This window comes from Triturus cristatus, chromosome 9 (assembly GCF_964204655.1).
Source record: "Triturus cristatus chromosome 9, aTriCri1.1, whole genome shotgun sequence".
Taxonomy (NCBI): Eukaryota; Metazoa; Chordata; class Amphibia; order Caudata; family Salamandridae; genus Triturus; species Triturus cristatus.
Genome location: NC_140592.1, coordinates 789,319,394 through 789,345,196, shown reverse-complemented (window position 1 = coordinate 789,345,196; position 25,803 = coordinate 789,319,394). Strand labels below are relative to the sequence as shown.

Below are 25,803 nucleotides of genomic sequence, written 5' to 3'. Positions count from 1 at the left end.
TCAGAAGAATTCTCGCTTTCTTACTGTCCCCCAAAAAGTTTGATACAGTCCCCTCAATGTCACCCTTTAGTTTTGCAGGCAGGTGTGGACAGCATTTGTGCAAACATCATCCATATCGGTCAAGGACAAGAAAGTTGTTGCTCCTATTTCGGCCTGGGTTTTCACAGTACAGCTGTCAAACAGACCTCCTGCTAACATTATACATAGAGTGAGCTTTGGGTCCACTCCCTTCAAACATTGACTTCCTTCCTTCGTCCTATTTCAGGTTATGGCTTGAGACTATATCAATCATGTCCTGCCTCGGTCAAGCACAACCCTAATTTAAAGTTTTTGGCTTTATGGTTGTATCTTTCTGCCGCCACTCGAAAGTTTGCATCTGCACGACAGACTACTATACAGCTATAGCTCCCTCTGTCTGTTACTGCTGCCTCTCTCCCATGTGTCTTGCTCTAATGTGCTAATGCCGCTTGTGTTAGCATGTTCAGGCAAGATCTACTGACTTTGCCAATGCTTGTTTTTAAAATATCTGAGACACAGTGCCAACCTGCATATTGTGGGTACAAGAAGATGACGTGTGCCTAGTAGAAGTGTTCCTAAATGAGAAGCAAGCATTCTCAGAGCCAGTTGGGCTCACCTTACTGACCTATTGGCCTTTCAGCATTATCCACGTGCACAGGTACATGTACATGCATATGCGCCATGATGGTGTCGCAGCTCAGCATGATTATATGTATGAGTCACTATGCATTCACCAGCATTTGGCATGATGTAGCCACCAGATTTTATTTTTACTGTTTCAGAATGGTGGATGCCACTTAAAGAAGTAAATTAAAAAAAAATTATTTATGTGTGCACACTTTCTGAAAACGGAGCAGTCCGTAAGCAAATAGTATCTGTTGGGCATCTCTCAAGAAAAACATTTTTTTATCAGTTGGGGTGGGAAGGGGTTTAACTGAGGAGAAAATTAAAGAGAAAGCATCGCAAGGTGGAGCAATGTTAAGTGTGCAGGGTAGAAGCTTGGGGAAAATAAAAAAACAATAAAAAGCCAAAACGCAAAACAATCCATGGGAGATACTATGCAATGGACGAGTGGGAGGGCTGAGATACGGTTTGGAGGAGAAGGAGCATGGGAGGCCGTGATTTGAGGGGGGCAAGCATCACAAGAGAGTGGGCAAGAAAACACACACGCACACACGCACACGCACACACACACTCTTATAGAGAGCTGAAACTAAAAGAAACAAGCATTTGCAACGCAATAGGTCTCGCATTACTGATAGTTTGAGGTATTGGCGTTGCAAATAACAATGCAACGCCAATAGCTCATACTTTCAATAATGTGAGACCTAATGCATTGCAAATGCTTGTGTAGTGAGCCAGAGAACCAGAATTGTATGTCTCAGTGCAGTACCGCAAGCTGCTCCTAGAGGTCCCCGGTGAGCAAGTCACCAGCACTGCAAGTCTAGGGGCAGTACCATAAGCTGCTCCTAGAGGTCCTTAGTGAGCAAGGAACCAGCACTGCATGTCTAGGTGCAGTACCACAAGCTGCTCCTAGACGTCCCTAGTGAGCATGGCATGTCTACAAAGTTGGAGTTACAGGAATTATAAAGGGCAATGTTTTTTACCCAACCATGTTGCAGGGTTCAGTACCATATGTGGCCAAAAGGGGACCTCGTTTGGTCACATATGGTACTGCACCCTGTAGTAGATATGGTAAATCCACCCTACCCATAATGCATTGCATGCGAGTACTACAAGTACATTCAAATAGCTATGTCCATATGTACAATTAGTAGCTTTGAATTGTAACAAAATAATTATTACATTAATTTTGGATTAGGTTGTACTCTGTGTGGAGCTGATGAAGGAAAATATATAGACGGTCTCATATAAACGTGAGACGTTCTAGTGAGTGAAGTAACCACTGCCAGCCCAGCTTTGGACAAAGTGTGTTTCCTGCCTGAAGCCTTTTAAGAAAATAGTGCCTTGAGGCTGTAATCAAAACCTAGGGAGTAACAACTCATGTAACAGTGTGTGTCCTCATAGGAGGTTACAAGAAGGGACAAGGCGGTACTAAGGAGGGACTACTAAGCCTATTGACCAATTAAAAGCCACCATTCACAAAGGACAGGGACAGGAGCCAATTAAAAAGGTGGGTGGAAAGTGAGCGGAGCTTTATGCTCATATCCTGAATACTTTTTGTCAAAAAAAGGGGTCCTGACCGGTGATTTTTTGGCAGTCTATTCATTAAACAGACTTGGAGCATTAATTCTTTTCATGAGTCTGATATATTTCATTTACTTTTGTTTATGATGTTTTAAGCATGATAGAACATTATTAAAGCATGTCCATAAAAAAGACAGACTACCTGCTACAACACCCTCCGCATGCTCCGCAGGATCTACAAGTGGATTCCGACCGACACAAGAAGAACAGTGACACAGGCCCTCGTCAGCAGCAGACTGGACTACGGCAACGCACTCTACGCAGGAATCCCAGCCAAAAACCTGCGTAGACTACAACGCATCCAAAACGCTTCCACGCGACTGATCCTCAACATCCCCGGCCGCAGCCACATCACCCCCCACCTGAGAGACCTACACTGGCTCCCCATCGACAAGAGGATCACCTTCAAGCTCCTCACCCACGCACACAAGGCACTCCACAACGCCGGGCCAGCCTACCTGAACAGCAGACTCAGCTTCTACACCCCCACCCGCCAGCTCCGCTCAGCCAGCCTCGCGCTTGCCACTGTTCCCCCGCATCCAACGAAAGACCTCCGGCAGCAGATCATTATCCTACCTCGCCGCCAAGACCTGGAACACCCTCCTGACCCACCTATGGCAGACTCAACACCTTCTCACCTTCAGAAGACTCCTCAAGACCTGGCTCTTCAAGCAGTAGCAGCACCCCACCCCCCTGCCCCCCCCCCCCCCAGGCGCCTTGAGACCCTCACGGGTAAGTAGTGCGCTATACAAGTACTCTGATTGATTGATTGATTCAGTGCTCGACATAGAAATTAAACATTGTAAACAAAAAACATATGTACATATTGTACAACAACCAGTCATTTTTTTTTAAACATAACAGCCTTGTGGGTGATTTTTTTCAACAGTATTAATTTGTGTATTTGTTAAGACTGTAGCCTGCTGGGTACAGATTTTAAATCTATGAGGGCGAACAACTCTTACACAATTGGCTCTGCATAGAGAGATATTATTCAATTTCTATCCCAGGAGGCAAAAACGCCGACACGTTTCCATCCCCTTCGGTAGTTGATGTTTTATTTTCTCTTCAGGGCGTGTGACTGGAGAATATCTGTGTCATTTAGGGTGAAATCAAATTTTCGTTGTGGGACTTATGTTTCACATTATACCGGTCATCAGTAAGTCTGGTTTGGTTATTATTGTGCAGTATATTGTGACTGCTTGGAGATATTGCTTTGACTATGGACCTTTTCAGTGGCGTGCAGAAGCCTTTCGTTCTTTTCTTTAGAAGGACGTAGGCTGTTTGGTCTTTCTGGCGCTCAGGGCTGAGGGCGGGAGCACAACTGCAACAGAGTTACCCGTTCATGCGTGAACAGTCTGATTAACCTGAATTTTCGTCATCCTGATTAAAGCATGTCTCAAAGAGACAGCGCAAGTACTGCCTAGGCGAGACCTAAAAAGTCAATTCATTGAATGAGAGAAGTGGAAGGATACAAGCCATGCATTCAAATGTTTGGCCAAGAAGCTATATATTGTGAGAGAGACAAACACAAGAATAGGAAGGAACGCCTTTCAATAAGCAGCAAGCAAATGGGAGAGACAAGAAAGCAAACCATTGGTAAGCAATGGGCTGGCACAAAGCCAACTGTACATTTTGGGATGGTCCACGATAGGTCTTCGGGGACACCCTGAACCTGGCCCTCCAACCCAGGGTCTGCACCTTTAGGCTGGACCTGTGCCTGGCAACCCAGGACTTCTGGGGGAGAACACTAACCCCCCCATGGGAAACACACTCCTCCCAGGCCAGAAGTGGCCTCACAAGAGTCAGTCCTGGGGTGCTGGCAACCCTTGACCGACTGGTCCTTCCACGAGGACTGCGTATCCCCACCCCTCTCTCTGCACTCCTGCACCCTCCCAACTGGAGAGGTTCTGCCAGATACCAGAACTGGTGGGAAACTTGTTAGAGCAGCCCCTCCCAGTTCACCTGACACCTTGAGATCCCCTCAAGGGATGGCCTCCTGTTACAGACCAGGCCCCCCCTTCTGGTGTTCCCTCATGGAACCAACCAGGCCTTGAGAATGGGTTTCGGGCACCTCGGGACACAGCCCGCTCCCACTCCTTCTCCTCTCAGACAGGACATGGGACCTACACCCCTCCCACTACTCTGGGACCTATCTGGGATACCACAACCCTCCACTACCTCACATGGTTGGGGAAAACATGAGCCACCACCTTCAGGATCAACTCCAGATGCATATTCAGACCCTCTGGAATCCACTAAAAGGTCTGCCTCCGGTGCGAGCTCCCTGGGGTCAGAGAACTCACACTCCACCAAGCCAGTTGTTGGCATAGCACTTGAAAACAGAGACTTAAAATATGCTCTCCAACAACTGAATCACACAGCCCCACACAGGAGTTAACCAAGCTATCCTTTGCCTCACCATCCAGTGCCTCACACAAGTACCCCACATCACTCTCCTGATACTGGCAAAAGAGGTGTATGACTATCTTTGTCACGCAACCCGCACTCTTCTGGGTGGTCTCCACACTCACATACCAGGAATTCTACCATGGGGGAACCCCTCTCCCTGTACCTCTCATCTAGAGTCAGTAGAGTGTCCCTCCCACCGCTAGGAATATGATCCCCTGTGCCAGTTCCCCAATCCACTTCAGGGACACTGCGGACCAATGGGGCCACCTCATAAACCTGAATCGACCGGTATATGTTAACCCCCTCCATCAAGTCAGGTGCCACATATCTGAGCGTGTGTACATTTCCCTCAACTAGATAACCTCTTTTTGCTGCCACCATCTAAGCTGGACTCCAGCCCAGCCATGCTCACTTCCTGAGCTACACACATTTCTTTTTCAGCCTGGGCTCGCTCGATCTCCTCGCACTCCAGGTCTAGCTGCCTCAGCCTCCACTCAAGAGCGTGAATCCGATTCCTCTCCTCACGAGCCAATCTTTCCCATGGCTGGGGATCCCCCCCTTCGGATTCCTCCTTAGAGTCACCTGATAACGTTGCTTGCCAACTTAGTAACTCATAGCTATGCAGGACAAAAGTTGATTTCCATTTTGACAAGGCCCCAGAGGTGCAACAACTAACCAGTGTTCCAACAATCAAATTCCGAAGGGAAACAGGGAAAAAAACGTATGTGGTTACGTAATGGTCTGCACTATACTAGTAGTGTACACTAATCACTTTATGTTGGGCCTAGATGCAAGTCCTAATCTTCACCTCTGACCACCAATTTTAGAAATGGGGGTCTCTAGTTGGCAATGGTTTGCACCTTTGTCCAAGTAGGGACCCTTGCATCTAGTGAGGGTAAGGGAGTTACGCACTTAGAGAAACCCTGCTCACACCCTTCCTAGCATGGTACATTGTGTAAAACATTTGTGCACACATACAGTAATACAGTGAAAACACTACAAATGTACGCCACACCTGTTTCGAAAAATAAGTAATCTTTATCTAAACCAAATAAAACCATATATCCACAGTAATTATACCAAGATATCCTCAAAAATAGGTTATTCACACAAATTACTCCACCTGGAGCTATTACGATGTCGTGACAGATGAAAATCTAAAGTACGGCGCTGACCGTAATGTGCATGGCACTGGGAGCGGAGTCATACAAAGCCCCAGAGAATACTACCTTGACAAACGGATGGTGCACGGCATCGGGAAGGTGATGCTTCGTTTGCGCCAGGCAGCGTTGGTTCCTTCCGACCTAAGGGGAGGTGATGCGTCGGCTCCTTACGACCCCAGGGGAGGAGAGACCTCGGTTCCTTACTGCAATGCAGGGGAGGTGAAGCGTCGGATCCTTACTGTTGTAGGGGAGGTGAGGCATTGATTCCTTACGACGGTGAGGTGTCGATGGATTCAGGAAGTCACCAACGTCAGGTATCAACTGCCTGCATTTGCTCTTGCACAATGTGCACATGTGCACATCCGCACAATAAGTAATCCCTTCAATGCCAAGGACTACTGGTGCAGTGTGTAATGTTACATAAATATACATTTCTGGCTTTCGACAGTGCTTATTTTCATACATGTGCACCTTCATACAAAAATCATTCACAAATAACATAAGTATCTGTGGAGCCAAAAGGTCAGCAGCCAAGGCTAGTCCTACTGGCTTTGCCGCTGCTTGTTTAAAAATGCTCCTCTCAAGGAACATCGGCAACCCATACTTTCTATCACTGAGGTTAGCCCAAGCAGGTTCATTGGAATTGCCATCGAGCAAATACACTTGTGCCTCCATATACCTTATGCATAAAGACATCTTGCATGTCCAACAGGAATTGCCCTATCCTCGCGTCTTTCCAAAAAAAGTAGGTTGTTGCTAGGTTTTCCCTAGAAACGGCCTCGACACATGACTAGACTGACAACTGCTGCAAAGTCACATCTTGAATCAGGATTTTTTTTCTGCTGTCCCCCAAAACCTCCTCCACAGCTGTTCCTATGTAAGATTACATTACATGTGTGAACACAACCACTGGCACTTTATGGTAACTGAAATTATTTTCGGCTTCTTAGCATAGAAAAACATTCATTGTCATCATTTATACACCACACAGATCCCTTCACCTCTTCCACTACCCTCATGTAAAAAAAAAAAATAAGCAAATATATTCATTAAATTACATTTTATTTTAATCACACTCGAATCATGAGATCTCTAAGCCGGATAGGTGTGCTCCTGTTCTGTTTGAGTGTTCCAGTGTGACACTGCTGGCATGCACAGATAATAAGCAAGCAATACATCACTGAAAGTAAGTAATTTACAACATGGCTTGGTGACTGGCGACGCCATACTTAAAGTGACACAGCTTCATCTTAAAATGGGGATACAACCAAACGAACAACTTGTGCTCGTGGTGAAAACTCCAGATTAAGGGCGCCAAGGGAGCGGCACAAAGGATCAAAGCTATATTCCGGCTTCTAACACATTTTCTGACCAATCGGAATTATATACATTTTTCAATCCGTTGTATGGGAATGTTACAGCCTCAAAGTTATTTGGCCTTCACTGTTACAGGCGAGGATTATTTGCGTAAATCGTCCTTACTTAGAATAAGTACATTGTGCAGCTTGTGTGCTTGTTCATGTTTTGCTCTTCTGGTGTTGGTAATGTGAACAATGCCCTGAGAGGAACAGCAGCTGTAATGTGTGTAAATAAGGCTTATCATACGCTGCAAGGCTAGAATCTGTTTACATGCACACAGGTTAAATTATCACCACGCACAAAGTGTCTTCCATTGTGTCGGCATGCGTGGACTTCACGAGAAACTTGGTTTCACTTCCACGAAGAATACGAGGTCAAATGCAGCTAGGAGCAAGGTGAGTGTGAGGCTGGGCTTGGTAGCCGTGTGCTGTCCACGGTGGCTCGTTCGTACATCAGGCACAGGGCGTCAAACGTCATCTCGAGATATTAGGCAGATCTTGCCCTCTGGTGAGCGCAATGGTCTTTGCATTTATTTTTTTAATAGATCAGTGAGAATGAAGTAGTTGTGTCAAAATGTATGTCAGTGCAGCATGTATAGAGCAGAGGAGGTATTTCTTGTACTGACTCAGAGCAAGGGTATCAGTCTGGCCTCTAAGTTTTCTGAGACAGTGCAAAAAGTAGCAGGTCTATGGCTATTATTGTTAAAAAAAACTTTGAGGTAAGGCTAGGTATAAAACTGTCTACATGCCGAATGAGCTGAGAGGTTTTAATTATACCGTATATTCGGGGTGAATGGTCTACAGCCTAGGGCCACAGTCGCTCAGATGCGCTTGATGGTCCACAGACTACTCTAGCATGGAGTGGACTGAAGCTTTCGACCGAGGGCAAAGAAACAAACGCACATTGAAGGTGAAGATAAAATGGGTGGATAAGACAGTATTATCTCAGATTACTCTGGGTTCAGTTTGAGAGGATTTTGAGTCAAACAGATCATCTTCAAGCAGGAATTCACAGACACAGTGAATGTGGAGATCACTTTCGTGCCAATTGCAAAGGTTTAACATTAGCCCATAGAAACCGATTACAAAAACCAGAAGGCGGAGGTACTGCTTCAAAAAGGAAAGAGATGGGTGGGACCCTGGGAGGTCTACAGCCGAGTAGGCAGGGTTCAGCAAAGAAAGTCTTCGATATTATTTAGGACCTGAAGGACAGGAAGAATTGGATCCTTTCTAGGGAAGTGTTTACAACCCTTTTGTTGAGCGCGGATGATTAGAGTGGCATGGTCAGTGGTACTGACCAAGAGGAATGGTTCTATTAATTGGACTGTTGTAGTTTCTTAAGGCTGTTCCAAATGGAGATACGGGCTGATTTTGTTCCTGTCTGGAGGGTTTGAAATGCATGTCGTTTTCATGCAGGGAACAAATAGATTCAAGGGAGTCTTTTCCTTTAAACACAAACTTTATTGCATTTTTTCACATTTTACATCAGGAGTAAATCACATTGAATGACTGTGTATGTAAATACTCAAAAAAGAATAGGGAATCTCACAACGAAAAGGCTATAGAGTCAGTTGCTCACAATACAGCATCATTAAATGCAGTGTATTAAAACATTATACAAACATTTCAACCCACTCATCGTAAACCAAACATTTGCCACCTAGTGTGTACACCTGTTAGAAGGGGGTTTGTGCCCTAGGGGTCTGAGGGTCTTATGCAGGGCTTATCCATGTATAAGAAGGTTAGATGGGGAGGCAGAGCCTTCTCCACTGCCGCTGCTAGGCTGTGGAACTCTCTTCTGATGGTTTATCGAGTCTTGTGTCACACACTCTTTCGCAAGGCCCTGAAAACCTGGCTCTTTACACCAACTTTAGCTTGAGCATCTTTTTCGGTTGAACGCTAGTCCTCTGCAGCGCCTTGATGCCCTTGGGCTAAGTTAGCACTTTATAAATGTAATATTCATTCATTCATTCATGCAGAAGCTATAGCGCACTTTAACTGTCATGTTGCCGATCTGTGCCCTGAACCCTTCCAGTAGCATATCCCATTCAATCCAAATGGGTTTCTTCCAGAGGCCTCGATATTCTTCCCTTCTGAAGGCCTTGCTTTGAGCCTGTCCCCATCGCAGCACCTCCTCATGCCATCTATCCACCTGCAGGGCCGGAGAGGCCTTCCAGCACAGTGTGATCAACCATCTTGCTAACAGTAATGTCAGTCCCGTGAAGCGCACCATCATCCTGGTACACTTGGGCTTTGAGTGCAGTCCCAAGAAACACATGTCCAGTGTATTCCAGCAGTCTAGGCCAGTTACATTCACCAGTGTTGTTGAAATAGCTCCCCAGTAGAAAGACAGGACAGGGCACGACCATATGATGTGCAAGAGGTCTCAGCCTCCGGGGCCTGACAACGAGGACAGGTTGAGGTGGCCATGAGGAACGTTTTACTAATTGTATGCAGGGTTAAATAAGCTCTATGTAAGGTAGTGAAGTGGATGAATTTAAATCTCGATTTACGTTAGACCTTTTTTGATGCCAACAGATATAGTGCATCGCGAAACTCTGTTTGGGACTGTTATAAAGCTGCCTTAAGGGGAGAAACCAGTAGCTACACCTCTCGTAACTGGAAACGACTTAATTTATTCATTAATTGCTCTCTTTCTAAGTTAACAGCAGCGGAGGAACAGCATAGGAAAGATATATTGGATAGAAGGTCGGACATTACAAGCTTAGAAAAAGTGAGTACTATCAAAGCTGAGATACAAAAGCAATTAGCCGAAAAAGCTGCTGCTGAATACCAAACACAGAGAAGGAAAATTTATGAGACAGGGGAGCAAGCTGGGAGAGCCTTGGCATTACGTATTAGACAAGCAACGTCAAAAAATATTATCCCACGCATAGCAGAGCTCGGCAGGATTTATGAGCAGCCAAAGGATATTATAGATGTCTTCAAAAGATACTATCAAATACTGTATCAGGAAGATATGGTGAGAGTGGAGCCATTGGTTGAGTGAACAGGATCAGGGATCAAAGTGGCCCATAACAATAGAGAAAATCTAGAACAACCTATCACTATGGATGAACTTTCAGATGCCTTACAAGATCTAGCAGCAGGGAAGGCCGCAGGCCCCGATGGCCTACCAATCGAGCTTTACAAAAGCTTTTTTGAAGAAACATCAATACTTTTGCTAGACCTTTTTAATGGTGTTATAAATACAGGTTTAATCCCCGAGTCATGGATGAACACCAATATAGTGGTGTTTCATAAAAAAGGTAAGCCCACGGAAAATCCGGTCTCATACAGACCCATATCCTTAATTAATGCCGATAATAAATTATATGCTAAGATCTTGGCAACCCGCCTAGGAGGGATCGTTGGGTCCCTGGTCTCCCCTTGGCAGCACGGTTTCATTCCTGGTAGGGGAACCATAGATCATATCAGACGAGCTATTACGCTGTTTGATATCCATGCTGCCGGGGAAGGAGGGGTCGCAATGATCCTCCTAGATGCGGAGAAAGCTTTCGACCGCGTCAGATGGGAATTCTTGTGGAGTGTGCTCGTCGAATTGGGGTTTGGACCAAGGTTTATGAAGGCTATTCAAGCCATGTATGCCTCTCCAGTGGCGAAAATTCAAATGATGGGCGAGAGTTCATATAAGATCTTTATCACGAGGGGGACAAGGCAGGGTTGTCCATGCTCACCCATATTATTCGCACTATACATTGACCCCCTAATACGCCAAATAATCAACAACACAGCAATTAAACCGGTAGTTACAAATGGATTTCAAACAAAAATTTTGGCATATGCCGATGATCTTGCTGTCATTACTACTGATCCTGAAACAGCTATGCGAGAAGTAGTGGGTACCACGAGTAAGTTTGGCGAACAATCTGGCTATCGTCTAAATGTGGGCAAGACACAGGTACTTTGCTCTAAGAATATAAACAAGCTAGACGCCAGATTTGTTGACTCTGTGGCCTACTTGGGGATAACGATCAACGCACAGCCGGAGTTAATAATTAGAGACAACTTCATCCCTCTCATGGAATCCATGAAGGAGAATCTGAAAAGAATGGACACCCTACAACTCTCAATAATTGGTCGCGCCAATGTAATCAAAATGACTATGCTCCCCAAGGTGTTATACAAATTCCGGTCGATCCCCTTTAAAATAGAGGGGAAAATCATTAAGGAAATAGAATCCATCTTTATGAATTTCCTGTGGCAATATGGTAAGGTCAGAAGATCTTTGAAACACATGTCACTACCTCAGGAAAGGGGTGGTTTGGGAATGCCAAACGTTAGATACTATCATTGGTCTTGTCTTCTTACACAGATGGCTATCTTATTTGAACCAGTGGGAAGAAGCTCAAACTTCCCGAGAAGACAAGACACGATCCCATCTATCTTTGAATTACTACTGGGTAGTGAGGCTACTGGTGTTCTACTAAGGAGAACTGAAAGGAAATATTATGTAAGACGAGACTTAAGACACTCGAAGGAATATGGGGGGTCTGGGCAGCAACTCAGAAAATATTTTCAATCTTCAAATACAATCACCATACCCCACTCTGGAATTCTGGCCTCTTTCCTAATCTAAGCAATGATGGGTCCTGGAGACACTGGGCAGGAAAAGGTATCCTGACACTGGGGCAAGTAATTCTTAGGGATGAGTGCAGAACTCTGGAAGAATTAAGACTAAGGTACTCCCTTCAGGGTATACAAGATTATAAATATGCTCAGGTGGTCAGTACTATCAGATCAATAAGGCCCCGAATCGTCTTAAGGGAGAGGTGTAAGTTATTGGATTATTTGAAGGTTGGCGATCCTAGAATTAACGGTGTGTACAGGCTGTTTTTGCAGGAATCCCAGGACGATATCGGTAAAACCAAGGCAGCCTGGGCTGCAAAGTTGGAGGATCCGGATATTGACCTGGATAGAGCCCTTGAAATGGATAGAAGAATCCTACGCTCCTCCAATTTAAGAGCTCAACATTTTAAAACATTATTCAATCTCTATTACACCCCCTCTAAACTTCATGATTGGGGCAAGAGGGACAATAGCAATTGTCCCAGATGCTGTAAAGGCCCAGCCGACATCATTCATATGTTCTACAAGTGCGAGAAACTAGAATCAATTAAAATAGAGATCGAATCATTCTGGTCAGGATTGCTGGATGCCCAGATAATCATGAGTGTCGGAGACAAGGTTATCGGATGTCAAAGTCAATTGAAATTAAATATTGAGACTGAAGCCCTAATTTTTATCTCTACTGCTGTACTCAGAATCTTAATCTCAGCAGCTTGGAAAGATACACAGGCCCCAACCTTTCAAATGTGGTTATCCAGATTTCTAGGTATACATAATGTGGAGGCGGCTCTGTATCAACTTAAGGGAAAAAAATTAAGAGAATTGGGGTTGAAGATTTGGGCACCAGTGGCCGCTTGGCGCACTAGTAGATTGTCGTAATCTTACTGATTTTCAGAATATGGCTACGTCTGTACTCTAATATTTATACCTTCATTAGCTATACGTTCCTTCTCTCTCTCTTTCTTCCTCTGATTGTGGCAGCTGGCACTTCGTTTATTATACGCATCTCAATTTCAATATCAATATCGACGCCACACCATTCTATGATTTACAACCTCCAATCTCAATTAGACACTAGAAATGTAATTCGTCAACCGACTTCTACATGCCTTGTTCTTGCTTTATTCATATTTTCTTGCTATTTTTGTAATTTGCCTATATCTCATTCAGTTTTCTTATTTAGTCAAAATTTATTCATATTGTATTGCTATAATGTAACATGAATCCTCAATAAAAAATTTTTTAAAAAAAGACTTTTTGGGGGCATTCCAGAATGCTAGTCCATTCTTTATCTATTAGCTCTCTGGTGAGATCAACCTCCCATTTAGCTTTTAAGGTCATGACTGGAATGTCAAGCTGTGCCCGAAGCTCCCTGTTGAGCCATCGTATCAAGTACCTACCATGTCCCATGTTATATAATGCTTGGAGTAGCTCATGTGTCTTGACTTCTACACCATCTGAAGCCCAATGCACACTGACCTACCGGATGATACAGACAAAGTGTCTTGGACACATCATGAGTGTGAACAAAGTCAGCAAGTCTCATTAACATGCCATCCGTGAACAATGCACCCACCGTTGTCACCCACGCTTGTTCACACAGGTCCATCCTCTGTGCTGTCAGTGTGCCTGAAGATCTGGAGAGACCGCGTAGGGTGCCTGTGTAGAGGAATATCTCATTGCCATCCTGCAATACGTTCGGGCCGTGCACAACAAAAGTGAATCCATATGCGACATCCAGACACCGGGGCAGATCAGCCTATGCACCAGACCCCTGTTCAGCTCGGCAGTGGTATACCCTATTTCTGGCAAATGATGGCTGGCCAGCCAGTACGAAAGCCATTGTAATTGTATGGCTAAGAAATAGGCCTTGAAATCAGAGGCTCCCATCCCACCCCTAGTGGTCAGTAAATCAAGTTTAGTTAAACCAACTCTTCGATGGCCTGTCCCCATGTGATTTAGATTAGAATAGTATTCAACAGTAGAAACACCAATGCCAGAATTACAATCAGCAATTTGCAAATTGAAATAGTAGCTGTGGCAGCATAACCATTTGCGCCAGGTTAAAACAACCAACCACTGACAGAGGTAGTGTTACCCAGAAACCTACCTAAGATTGAAGTGCAGTGATCGCCTGAATAAGATTACCTTACAATATATCTTGTGGATCTCGATACATCTGGATCTTCAAATAGCGAAATGTGCATGGAGCCATGGGTATATATGCCTCACTAAACTGGAAGGATCGTCCGGTGTATGTGCCCACATAAGTATGCACAGGACTTATTTGCGTTAATGAGGAGTCCAAATAGTTCCCCAAACCTCACCAGTAGTTGGGCTAGGTCTTCCAGCAAATCCTGCAGGTAGAGGATCATGTCATCGGCATATAAAGCTATAGAATGCGTTACGTTATTGAGTAGAAGCTTCCGATCCTGGACTTCCTGCCTGATTTGCAGGGCTATGGGTTCAATTGTCAAAATAAAAAGAAGAGAGGAAAGGGGGCAACCCTGGGGGAAAGGGGGCAACCCTGGCGCATAGCATGTTGTACGTGATAGAGACTTGGGAAAAAAGGCCTTGTCCTGACCGTGGCCGTTGGGGCCATATATAACAGTTCCACCCTGCAGATGTATTCCGGGGGTATTTTGAAGCGGACCAATGCTGCTAATGTCAAATCCCAGCCAATTGTACCAAAGGCTTGGCAGACCTCTAGGGGCAGGTAACTGGCATAGGGATAACGCCTGCGAGCCGCGTCCATCACCCGGAATACCGCCAAAGGTTTAACGAGGTGTTGCGCCGAGAGACAAAACCACAGAGGTCCGTATGGATCAAGTGCGGGGGGTTGCAGGAGCAGGCAGCAAACGACAATTTAGCTTAGAATTTTGTACTCCGTAATGGATGCCAGGGAGGCTAGATGTTGGATTTTATGGCAAATTATCAGTTACTTGACAGGAAATGCAACAACTAAGATGGGTCTGTCATGGTGAGAGACTCCTGGGTTTATTGTGGAGGTTGTATGGTAAGAATATTTATGAACACAGTTTTGAATTCCATAGGGACTGTACCATTTATAAATAGGTACCAAAAATGTAGAGCTAGAATAAAGCAACAAGTCTTAATAACAGAAGTTCCTTGGATATAGATGATAGCATGGTTTTGAAGGGCGGACTTAATTGCTGCTGGATCCAACGTTGTTGGAGTTACCGATGTAATTGTTAGGAATGATTCAAGAACTTGTTGGAGTTTGTGGTCTCGATGGCGGGCCTTCGTTGTATTGAAGGGAGGCTGTGCTGTTGTTCCAGCTAGTTTTAAAGATATATATTTGTGTATTCTATTCAGATGTTGAAATGTCATCAAAGGAGTCACCAAGGAGTTCTGATGTTTTATGGATATCAAATCTCCTGGAGCACCGTGGAGTTATTTCTTTGGACACATGAATGACAATTTTCTAGAACAGTGTGCTTTATCACTCTGCTTAGTTGGAGCATTATCTCAGTTGTCTAATGGTAGTTAGGTTTTTCAGTGTTCATGATATGACAGCCAACGAGATAGGTTCATGACTTTCATTCTCTTCTAGTGGAGGTTGAACAACCTATCCCTCTTATTCCTCATTGGTCAGAAGTAGCAGGAGTTTGTGAACTGAAGCAAAAGATGCAATTTGAGGAACTGTTTATGTTTAAAATCTATGGGAGTTGTAAAATCAAGTGCTGAATTTGTGAAAGAAAGAGTGCCGATGCCCGAAGCTCTGTACAGAATCTAGCAGCCGGTACAATTAAACATCTGAGTGCCGCATACCTAGGCTGGTAGTCTTTAAATCACTAACAGACTCTCCCTGTCCCATTTTTTCGCTCTTGTAGGTTCCCGCTTTCTCCTTTCTCCTTTTGTGACGGCTTTGACGTCTTTCTCCGGCTTTCTAATCTGTATGTTTTTCGCTTTCTTGCTCTCAGTATCAGATGCAGGGAAAAAAGTGCTGGTGCCAAAATATAAGAGCAGGTTCCGCCCACTGGCTCAAATTAAGCACTGTGTGAAACTATTGTGCACAATCTCAGGCCTCTCATGACTAACTCTTCATTTTGCTAAATTAACACCAATTGATCCCTTTGCCGATTGGTTTTCACCTATCATCTTAACTTCATTTGAGTTTACCTGCTATTATCATTGCTCTTAATAGTAGCAAAAGGTACACAGCTACCACTTATGGCAGACATCATGGCATAACACCCACTACTGTTTTAGGCATCATTCTTCTACATTACTAAAGCATCAGTCATTGAGTTTTGAAAACAATTTTACATTCAAATGAATGTTGGGGGAAAGGTGGGAATGTAATAGAGACAGAGAAACAATAAAACATCCAACCTCACAACTACAGACTAACCCCACCCCCCCATCCCACCACCACCCTCACCAATCTAATATGAAAGTGTCCATGTGCTATCTCCTTCCGGCCAATAGGGAAGAAGAAAACATTAAACAGACTTTACAACAAACTAACCTTGTAACATAGAAAGGTGCTGACTTCGCACAAGCTTACCCAGCACCATCACCTGGCCTACAGTTTTTGCCTGCAAATAACCAAGGCCACCTTCGGATGAGCAAAATTGTAGACACCGCCATTCTAAATTCACAATCAGCTTTGCAGGGAATCAGAGAGAAGCCTCATACCACCAAGATACTAAGGGCCAGATTTAGATTGGCGGTTACTCGCCCGCCAAATTACCGGTGCCTTACATACGAAAGCACCTATTAGAATTAGGCCTCCCGGTTTTATGGTATTTATTTTTTGGACATTTCCGTCTGTATTTATCCATATTTATTTTTTGCTACTTTTATCTGTATTTATTCATATTTATTTTGGGTTTTGTGGGAAAATGAAGCTGAATTAGTATATTTCCACATTTATTTAACTGTTAAATATGCACTCATGCTTGAATAACTACTAGGTTTCAGTGCTGTAAGCACCCGCAGAAGATGAATCAATGCACTTCATTACTGCTGTTAAAACCTCTTTACTAAAGTGTGTTTCTTTTTTAGCCCCATTACTGATCAATCCACACAGCTAACGGCCTGGCAGTCATGGTAGACAGTATTTAGAATTACTCAAAAAGCAACCCAATATCCGTTTTTATCCACATTTAAAAATAAATACAGACAAGAAATAAATGTTTTTCGTTTGTATTTATCTGTAAAAATCAGTAAAAACGGAAAACAGGGAGCCTTAATTATAATTAGTCTGAGGGAATGTCCGTCACATTTGTGACAGGAGTAACCTGTCCGCCAAACTCTAAATAGGACCCAACACTTTTTTGACAATTTGCAAATTGTGGCTCTACAGAACAGTGGCTTGACTCAAGCCATGGAGCACGTACCTTAGCTGCCAACACCGAAAGGTTGGACTTCTTTGCTGCCACGCTAGCTTTGGATGCACATGTCTTATATCAGCCAATCACACCACAATGTTCCCTTCCTGAAGTATTCTTCACAGGCAGTAAACGAACCAATTGAGCTCAACACATGGGCTAGATTCTATCCCAAGTACCTTTTGTTGTAGTACGAATTAGCATGACTATCCTCAGGTACTCTGTGTCTAGAGGCAATCCCAATATGCGGAAATAACTGGTCCTCTCCACATTTTCAAGGACATCTATCTTGCCCTCTAGGTATGTGACCAAGGCAATTGTAAATTGCTCAAAGTGTTCACAATGTTTAGAGCCTGGTCTTCTAACCCTCTCTGATACGAGGTGCAGAGAGCCTCTAGACAAGATGGCTGACGTGTTGTTCATTTTGTGCCATCTGACTTTCAAAATCCTCTGTTACACCCTCCACTGAGAACATTTAGCCTATACACTTTGGGTAAGCTTTTCATAATGGCATCATCAGTCTCTCACACTGAGTCAGAGCCTGGATCAGTAACCTCAGAGCGCCCTCAAAATATTCCTTCAGAATGTTTTTTGGCGCTTGCAACCTTCAAAGCTAAGAAGTCCTTCTCTTCTTTTGAAACGGAAAAGGTGCATACTCATCGATAGGCTAAAGCCTGATGTTGAAACAGGTAAGAAATCACAAGCAATCCCTCAGAACTTCACTTGTCTTTCGCACCAGCTGGTTGGCCACCAAAACATGTAGGTCCCACATGCCACAACACAATGGCGTGCCCTATCTGAGCCATCACATCAGCTCTTCTCCGCTATAGTGTCTACATCAGGCCAGGTACCAAGCCACCAACAGCTCTTAGTTCAACTCTAGGTCTAAATATCGCCCTTCTCCCTTTACAGGCGTTGCCTTTACCTCAGAGCAGCTGTCACTGCAGCGTTGCTGACATTTTGCTCAATTTCACAAGTAGGTGGGAAAGGGTTACATTAATTTCCAAGTTCAGTATGAGACCCTGTATTAGAGGAGCAGATCAGCAGGTGGGCCGCAACTTCCACAACCAGGGCTGGTCATAGCACCTCGACAATCGACCCTGGACCCATAAGGGCAACCATACTGGAGTTCCGAATACTGGCAGCCATGCAAGTGTGGCAGCTGGCACCACCCTATTCACAAACCCTAATGCACATGCTTATACATTTTTTTAAAAATATTCTTGTTTTGTGGCCGCAAGCAATTACATCTCTTTACTGTAAAGTCCTGAATCATTTTGCTATTTCTGCACTTAAATAGTTGGACCCCACTGATATCTGTGGCATGCATACTATCCTCAGCCCTCATGTGCTTCTGTCAAAATGGTAAACTCTTCACCAATCGATTAGCGCACCAGAAACAGGAATGTACCTGAACAGTATATCCAAAGACAATGTTTTAACAAAGTGTATCAAAGTTACAATTCTGGCATGTGGAAAAGTACTGCTTCCACGCAGTAGTGAGATACCTTTTTAAACAACTCACTGGGGCATCACTGCTACATTAAGACAATACAAGATGTGGCAACTAGACAGGTCCAATCTACTTGGTTTGCTTGCTCTCTACAACCGTTTCACCCTTAAACTCATATAAACACCCAGGTATTTAAGTTAAATGGAACACTCTCCCGTATACTAGTCACCTCCCCTACCCCCAGATTGATCAGGAGGAGCTGTCTTATCTGCATTTACCTTAAACTCTGAAATATAATGGAAGGACATCCATTAGCGCACAGAGTGATGTCCTGAAGTCCATATGGTGTAGCATGACATCATGTGCAAACAGTGATATCTTAAAGACACTATCCACAAACCTGTAACACTCTAATCACGTAACATCCCCTTATCTTGATAGGCAGCAGCTTCACTGCCAGTGCAAAAGCAGTGGGGACAATGGACAGTCTACTATTACTTTTGAAATGGTGAGACAGCCACTTATTATTATGAAAGGCCAGTCTGCCCTTTAAAATTCCTGTGTGATCTGGACATATTTTCTCAAATATAACAGCTAACATTCGGTTTTCTAGAATCTTCATATATACTTCTACATCCGAATTCACTAGCAAGATCTACCTGTACAAACAGCACAGCTTTTCTTCCCTCTCAACGATCCCAATGTCGTCGACATTGGCTTCACATCTTCCACACAAATTAGTTCATCAGAGCCTTGACTGTATAAGTAGGGTTGACTTAAAGGGTTTATTTAAATTGCTGTCTTTCAAAAAATCAGACCCAGAATTCGTATGTGATTTCATGCCTTTAACGGTGGTCCAAATGCCATTTTAGGAGATCTTGGCATCAAGGGCTTCCCTATAGTAGCAATTACCTTAGGAAGTTGAAAATGCTTTCATGACCTCCAGTTGGCTCCCTCTGCTCAAATACATTAAATACAACTCCATAAACAGACATAACGTGGCTGCTCTTCCTTGTTTTTTTGTCAATCTGGAATAGCTGCAACCTGGGAAAGTGGAAAGGTGTGGGCCCCAGGCCAGTTACAAAACTAGCTTTGATGGCCCACCTCCTCTTTTGGTGCACTTTCTTATGGAAGGATTTGACCTCATATGCCCACACTTTTTTTTATTTATTAAAGTTGCTCCCCGCCGTACCCATGTTTCTCTCCTCTGTTTTTGTATTTCACCACCTGCACCTCAAAAGAGGTGTGATTCTGTAGTTTGTTGCAGTGGAGAAAAGCTAGTTTGTGAGGAGGCAGCAGCAACTACACCACTTACTGCTCCAGCTGTACCAGGGTCAGGATTGTTTTCTTCGGGAGGTTACTGCACAATATCACAGGATTTATGTGACCGAGGTGGATCACCTGAACATGGTTATTCAACCTAAGATTTAGCACTCGGTGGGTGGTGAAGCTATCACAAAACTGGCACGGGAAAGCTTCAGAAAAAGACTGGCAGACCAGGGTCTTGTGAATGTGTGGAGGACCTTTCCTGGGGATCCGGAGCTCCATGTTCTTCTCATACAAGCACAAATCGTATTCTGAGTTGACCTCACCCAGGTGTATACAAAACTTATGACATGGATCAGAAACACTTTGAAAGGCTTTATCACTGTCTTAGAACAAGCTCCATTCTCAGTGACACTCGACATTAGGGTGGATTACTCAAGGGGCAACATGTGACTTACATTCTGCAAGATGCAATCAAATAATTGGAAGTTATGACGGCTATTGGGAATATTTTTAGGCAAATTTGACACCTGAAGTAATGATATTGATGGTAGGGCATGACTTGACGGCAGTGTTGATTGGTAATTTCGAAGCTATGCTTCTGAGGCGAAAAGGGAAAGGTCATTAGTAGGGGTTTAACTTTCAAAGTGAACCAAAACAGGAGGATAGATCTTATAAAACTTCAGGCTCCCACAGGGCCTGAGGGACTATTACTATAGCTAGAAGAGTGTTCAGTGCTCAGTTGGTTAATAGGTTAGAAAGGACTTTGCTACCATTTAGAGAAAAGTTATATGAGAAAGGCCTAGAGCATTATGGTTTGTAAGTTAAAGGGCAGGTCTACTAGCACATATATTGAGAATATGTCTGTGTGTTGTGGGTGGGATCTTCCCTGAAAACATTCAAGCTAAATCTATTCATGGAGTTTCACAGAATGTTTATTCGAGTAGGGTGAGCAGACATCAGGTTGTAAAAGAATTCTGAGCTCCCGGAGACTATTGCTTAGTGAGGGAAATGCATCTTTTGGGCCCGACTTAGCTGGCAGAGCACGGCTCAAAAAACACCCCAGAGGAGCAGGTACTGATATTTTTGTACCCACTTTGCTGCTAGCACTGAAGGAATAGCTTTCAAATGAGATCCTGCAGTGGCCTTAATTATACGCTTAACAAAAACAAAACTCAATGGATTGCTAAAGCAGAGATAAAGGGCAGATACTGGATACAAGCTGATAAGTTCAGCCATGAACGATGGAATGAGATACAATCAAGAGTTTATTTCTCACGTTATTTGCTTTAATCCAAAGTAGAATACATAACGTATCCTTACAATCAGCAATTAAAACAGATATGTTATGATCTCACCCTAACACATGATCTATCCCTTTACCCAGCATATAAAAATCAAGAAGTGATCAAAGAACAGAAAGATTCCAAACCTCCTTGACGGAAGGGTATTTTTTGTTGTATATTCATGTTTATCGAATGAATGTTTGTTTAAGTTATATAATGATATTGTTCAACGGGGGGTAGTGTGTGTGTGTCTGTGAGAGACAAAGAGAAATAAGTGCAACTGAAACGTGATTCTGCAGATGTGGCATTTTCCTCATAATTGTGGATTGCCAGACTTACCCTAAACACTCATCTACTGCATGATTTGAAGGTTTTAACACAAAAGTATTTTGTTCCTAGCTCAAATGAATGGAAAGTTATTAAAAACTCTGACTGATATGTTGCCACAGAATTGGCATGCTATTGCAAAGGTTAACTGGTCACATTTCAGTTACTGAATGCTGTAATTATGTGTTAAAATGACAAAATATTCAATACTCCCACAAAATGTGTTGTAGGATACTGCATACTTTGCTTTCTCTTGCCGCATAATTCAGCCAACACTGATGTATACTTTAGTTCTTCCTTGTCACAAAATTTCAGTGGCCCTGATCATGAGGAATGAGTTTAGTGTAAGGCATGAGATTCGGAGTGGTGCTGCAAATCATGTTGATTGACGCTGCTCTTAGAAGTCCAAATGCTTCAAAGAGATCGAAGAACGAGTAGAGCATACATGCATACTTATCAGAAGATACATGTACACACAATCTAAAAACAAATAATTGGGAGAGGGTGAAATGTAAATTACGCCAGTTTCATTCACTGGCTAGCCGAAATTACGCCATTACACCACTTTGCATAATTATGCACCATTCACAATTAAAAATTACAGCGAAAAGTGCAATCTACAGTAATCCGCAGTAAAACATTACAGCGAGCGCACAGCTGTTGTTGGAGGTACTCTTGTTTAAATGCATCCTTGTGCCCAAAAATTTATGCATGGATGCATTTTGCACTAAAATATGGTACAAAAAGACAGCATGCATTCCGCGTGATTTTGCTTTAATTACGCAAAATTTAACCACGCTAATTTTCATGCACCCCTAGAAATAATGAACTTGTGGTTATCCGGAAAATATTACATGGATATGGGCCCTCCACAGGATACCCCAAATGGGAAAAAATCGTTCTTCGAAAAGACAACACTCACATTTTTAGCACCTTCTTTCGAATCTCGACTTCTTTGTCTACCGTGGGATCCTCGAAGAGCTGAACTCTAAAATTGTTTTTTCGTAGAGCTGTTCCACACTCCTGACAGCTTCCAGCCCCTCTGACAAACAGGAGCTCCACACAGCTCTCACATCTAGAAAGCAAAAGGAAGAAACAAGCAGTGTTCATATGGATGATTGAGAAATGTCTATCTAATTTTTAGACTTTCGGCCTCTCCTACCACCTAGGTCAAAACAAGTATTAATTACTAATATTAACAGCAATAATATGGGAACAGGTTTAAATCCAGCGCATCAGAAAAAGAAAAGGATCACAGAAAATACGTCAAATTCTAGTACAAATGAATGCAGTAATAAAACTTGTTCTTAAATAGCTCTTCATAGATCTCGGAATGAGGGTAGACTGAGGTGGCCTTGCCAGAGATTTAAATTTGTAGCCGCAGGTCAGTGTATAACAGCAGCAGCAGCGAGCGTTTCACTCACCGCGCCAGCTTCACATCTACCTTCCAAAAATTGATAATTCAATAATTCATGAAAGGGCTGGGCGACACAGAGGTCATGTCGCCCTTAGTGTTGTGCACTGAAGTTGCCCTGGTGGACCACCAGGTCTGGTAGGCTCCGCTCTCGGATCTCTTGGACATACCACTCAGGGACTCTAGGATTGTGTGTCAGAGTGATAGTCCGGGCGGTCCACTCCCTTTTATTTAAAACCTCTGGCCACGCCTGGCCAGAGGATGCAGTGCATACACATCCAGGTGATTCCCGGATAGCAGGACTGCTAACCAGCTACATCCCTCCACAACTAGGTCTTGAATAATAAAAGTCAGTTTGCTTGACATACAAAGTCCTTGAGCCGCAGGCTGGGTTGAGGATTAGGTCACAAGATGTACCAATGGGATTGACTACGAGCAGGTGGATCACAGGCGAAGGGGCCGGCTTGTGCACACTTGTGCCGACCTTCTTGGGTATCCACTAAGCCCTGAACCTCAGGTCTATTATCCACAGTGTCAACTTTCTCGTATTTAGGCCGGTCAGCGTTTTCTCCCAGGTGAAATTGTGGTGTTTGTCGAGGTGAGGTTTCAATCATTTTGAACCATGAGATGTTCCTTTCCACCACTTCTTGTCCCTTTCTGGCTGTCAAATATAGTTCCAATGCTTCTGATAACGGACCAGGCGCCTGGTTCAAATGGTATTCTGAACTTCTACCCAGGCTGCGGTCCTCGATAACCACCTGGTCACCAAGTAACAGGGAACGTGTCTTCGCCCGCCTATCCTGGCTGGCGAGGGCGTTGAGCCGCTCGGGCGTGTTTGAGTTCCCTGAATGTCATAAGGCAATGGCGGCCTGCCAGGACATGTGCGAATGGTGTCTCGACGAGGTCCAGGTTGGGTCCACGAGGCTGGGTCATGCAATGAGTAGTACTCTGGTATTCTGCTCAGGAATTACTGTAGATGGCGTTCAGGGTTAGTTTGCACCGCTGTTGCGCTGCAAAGCCATTTGTTCACTGTACTTATTAATCCATCCACTTCTCCGTTAGCTTGTGGCCACTGTGGTGTAACGCAGTGGTAGTGTATTCCAAGTCTGCTGAGAAATTCCTGAAACTCCGCCCCATGGAATGGCGATCCATTGTCACTCTTGATCTGTGTGAATAGGCCAAAGGTGACTAATATTTTTTCAAGGACAGGGGCGGCGTGTACAAAGGCTGGGGAGTCGATTACCTCTACTATGGGATACTTTGAATTGTCATCCACTAGGACAAGGGCGGTTCGTTGATCTGGGAAGCTACCGAAGTCCATGCTTAATTTGGACCAGGGGACTGTGCATGGCTCTTCTGTAATCACCGGTGCCGGCCTCTCCTGTACACTAGTTAGTTGGCATGATGCAGGGCACTTACGAACGATGTCTTCGGCCATCTCTTCAAGCATGGGAAACCATACTTTCTCCCACATTCTTGCCTTCTTCATGGCGCCCTGGTGTCCTCCATGCGCTACCATAGTGATATGATGCCTCAATGCCTTTGGGATCACGATACAGAATTCACGCAGGAGAATTCAGTTTTGTGTGGTACTGAATTAATTCTGCATTCTCCACATCTTCGACAGATTCCCTTTCTCATCACCTGGCCAGTCGTTAGCGTCCTAAAGAAAGTCTCAGCACGTGGCGCCTTGAACTGCTGCACGTACTTGAGTAGTGACTGGATACTTTGCCAGCTTCCTTGATATCCTCCAGCCATAATGCGTGGGGCAGGCAGCATCTGACACCATACTGACATTCTTCCACTGCGTCCTGAAAGTCTGCATGTTTCTTTGACCCGGGGCGGTAGACCACCTCCATCCTGTAGTGTTGTGGTTGGATGGCCCACCTCTCGATCCGCGGAGGTAGCTGAGGAGCCGAGCCGACCCTCGGAAGAGTGGGATGAGGGACTGGTGGACCGTAATGACCTTGAATGGCTGGCTACTTAAAACAGGTGGAAATGCCCACAGGCCCACTTAATCACTAGGGCCTTTCGCTCGATTTGGGCATAGCGCATTTCTGTCAGCGTCCATGCCTTGCTAGCGAAGGCTAGCACTGTCAATCAGCCCGGTTCCTGTTCTTGGGAGTGTATAGCCTCCAGCCATACAGGACTGGTGTCGACTAGCAGCTCAGTGCATCTCTCCGAGTCCAAGTACACAAGCGTGGTATTGTCAAGGAGGGTGTTCTTGATCTTCTGCAACACCGTTTCTTCTCATTGGACCCATGTCCAATTCGCATCTGTCTTCGTGAGGGACCTCAGGGGTTCAGCAAGGGTCGCTAAATCCAGAATAACCCTCCCGCAATAGGTGGCCATTCCTAGGACGTTCCTTACTTCCGGAACAGAGGTGGGTGCTGGCGCACGCTTGATTGTTTGAGATTTGCGGGGGTCGACTTGTATCCCTTCTTGGTTAAAGACATATCGAAATAATTCGAAGGATGGCTGAAAGAAAGAGCATTTGTCTTTGTGCAGTGTCACCCCATGGTCTTTGAGGCATTTGAGGGTGGCCTTAAGATGTTTGTGGTGTTCAGCAGCTGTGGACGAGTGTATTAGTATGTTGTCACTGACGTTCAAGACACGGGTAAGCCTGACAGAGTCTTGCGAATGGCATTCTGAAACAGTTCAGCAGCCGATGAGATGTCGAAGTTCAGCCGTTTATACCGGCGTAGGCCCAGATGTGTGCTGAAGGTGGTGATAGACCAACTTTCTTTTGTCAATAGCAGCTGGTGGTACCCAGCGTTGAGGTCCAGCTTTGAAAACCAACGCGAACAGTCGACGTCAGCTATGATCTCGTCCACTGTAGGAGTGATGTGCCGCTCCTGTTTAATGGCACGGTTGGGGAGTGGCATGTCAATGCATAGGTGTATTTTTCCGGTTGCTTGGGCTTTTCTGCGATCACCATCAGAGAGACCCAA

General features: G+C 44.4%; 1 protein-coding gene across 2 annotated transcripts in view; it reads right to left on the bottom strand.

Annotated features, from left to right (window-relative positions):
• Positions 1-25,803, bottom strand: part of MNAT1 (MNAT1 component of CDK activating kinase) — a 574,189-nt gene that overhangs the window by 378,889 nt on the left and 169,497 nt on the right. For both annotated transcript variants that reach the window (XR_014968776.1, XM_085626176.1), the window contains exon 2: positions 22,361-22,513. Coding sequence is in view for 1 of the 2 variants with exons in the window: in XM_085626176.1 (XP_085482302.1) it covers positions 22,361-22,513 (153 nt within the window). In the remaining variant the exon portion in view is untranslated. The remainder of the gene's footprint in view (positions 1-22,360; positions 22,514-25,803) is intronic.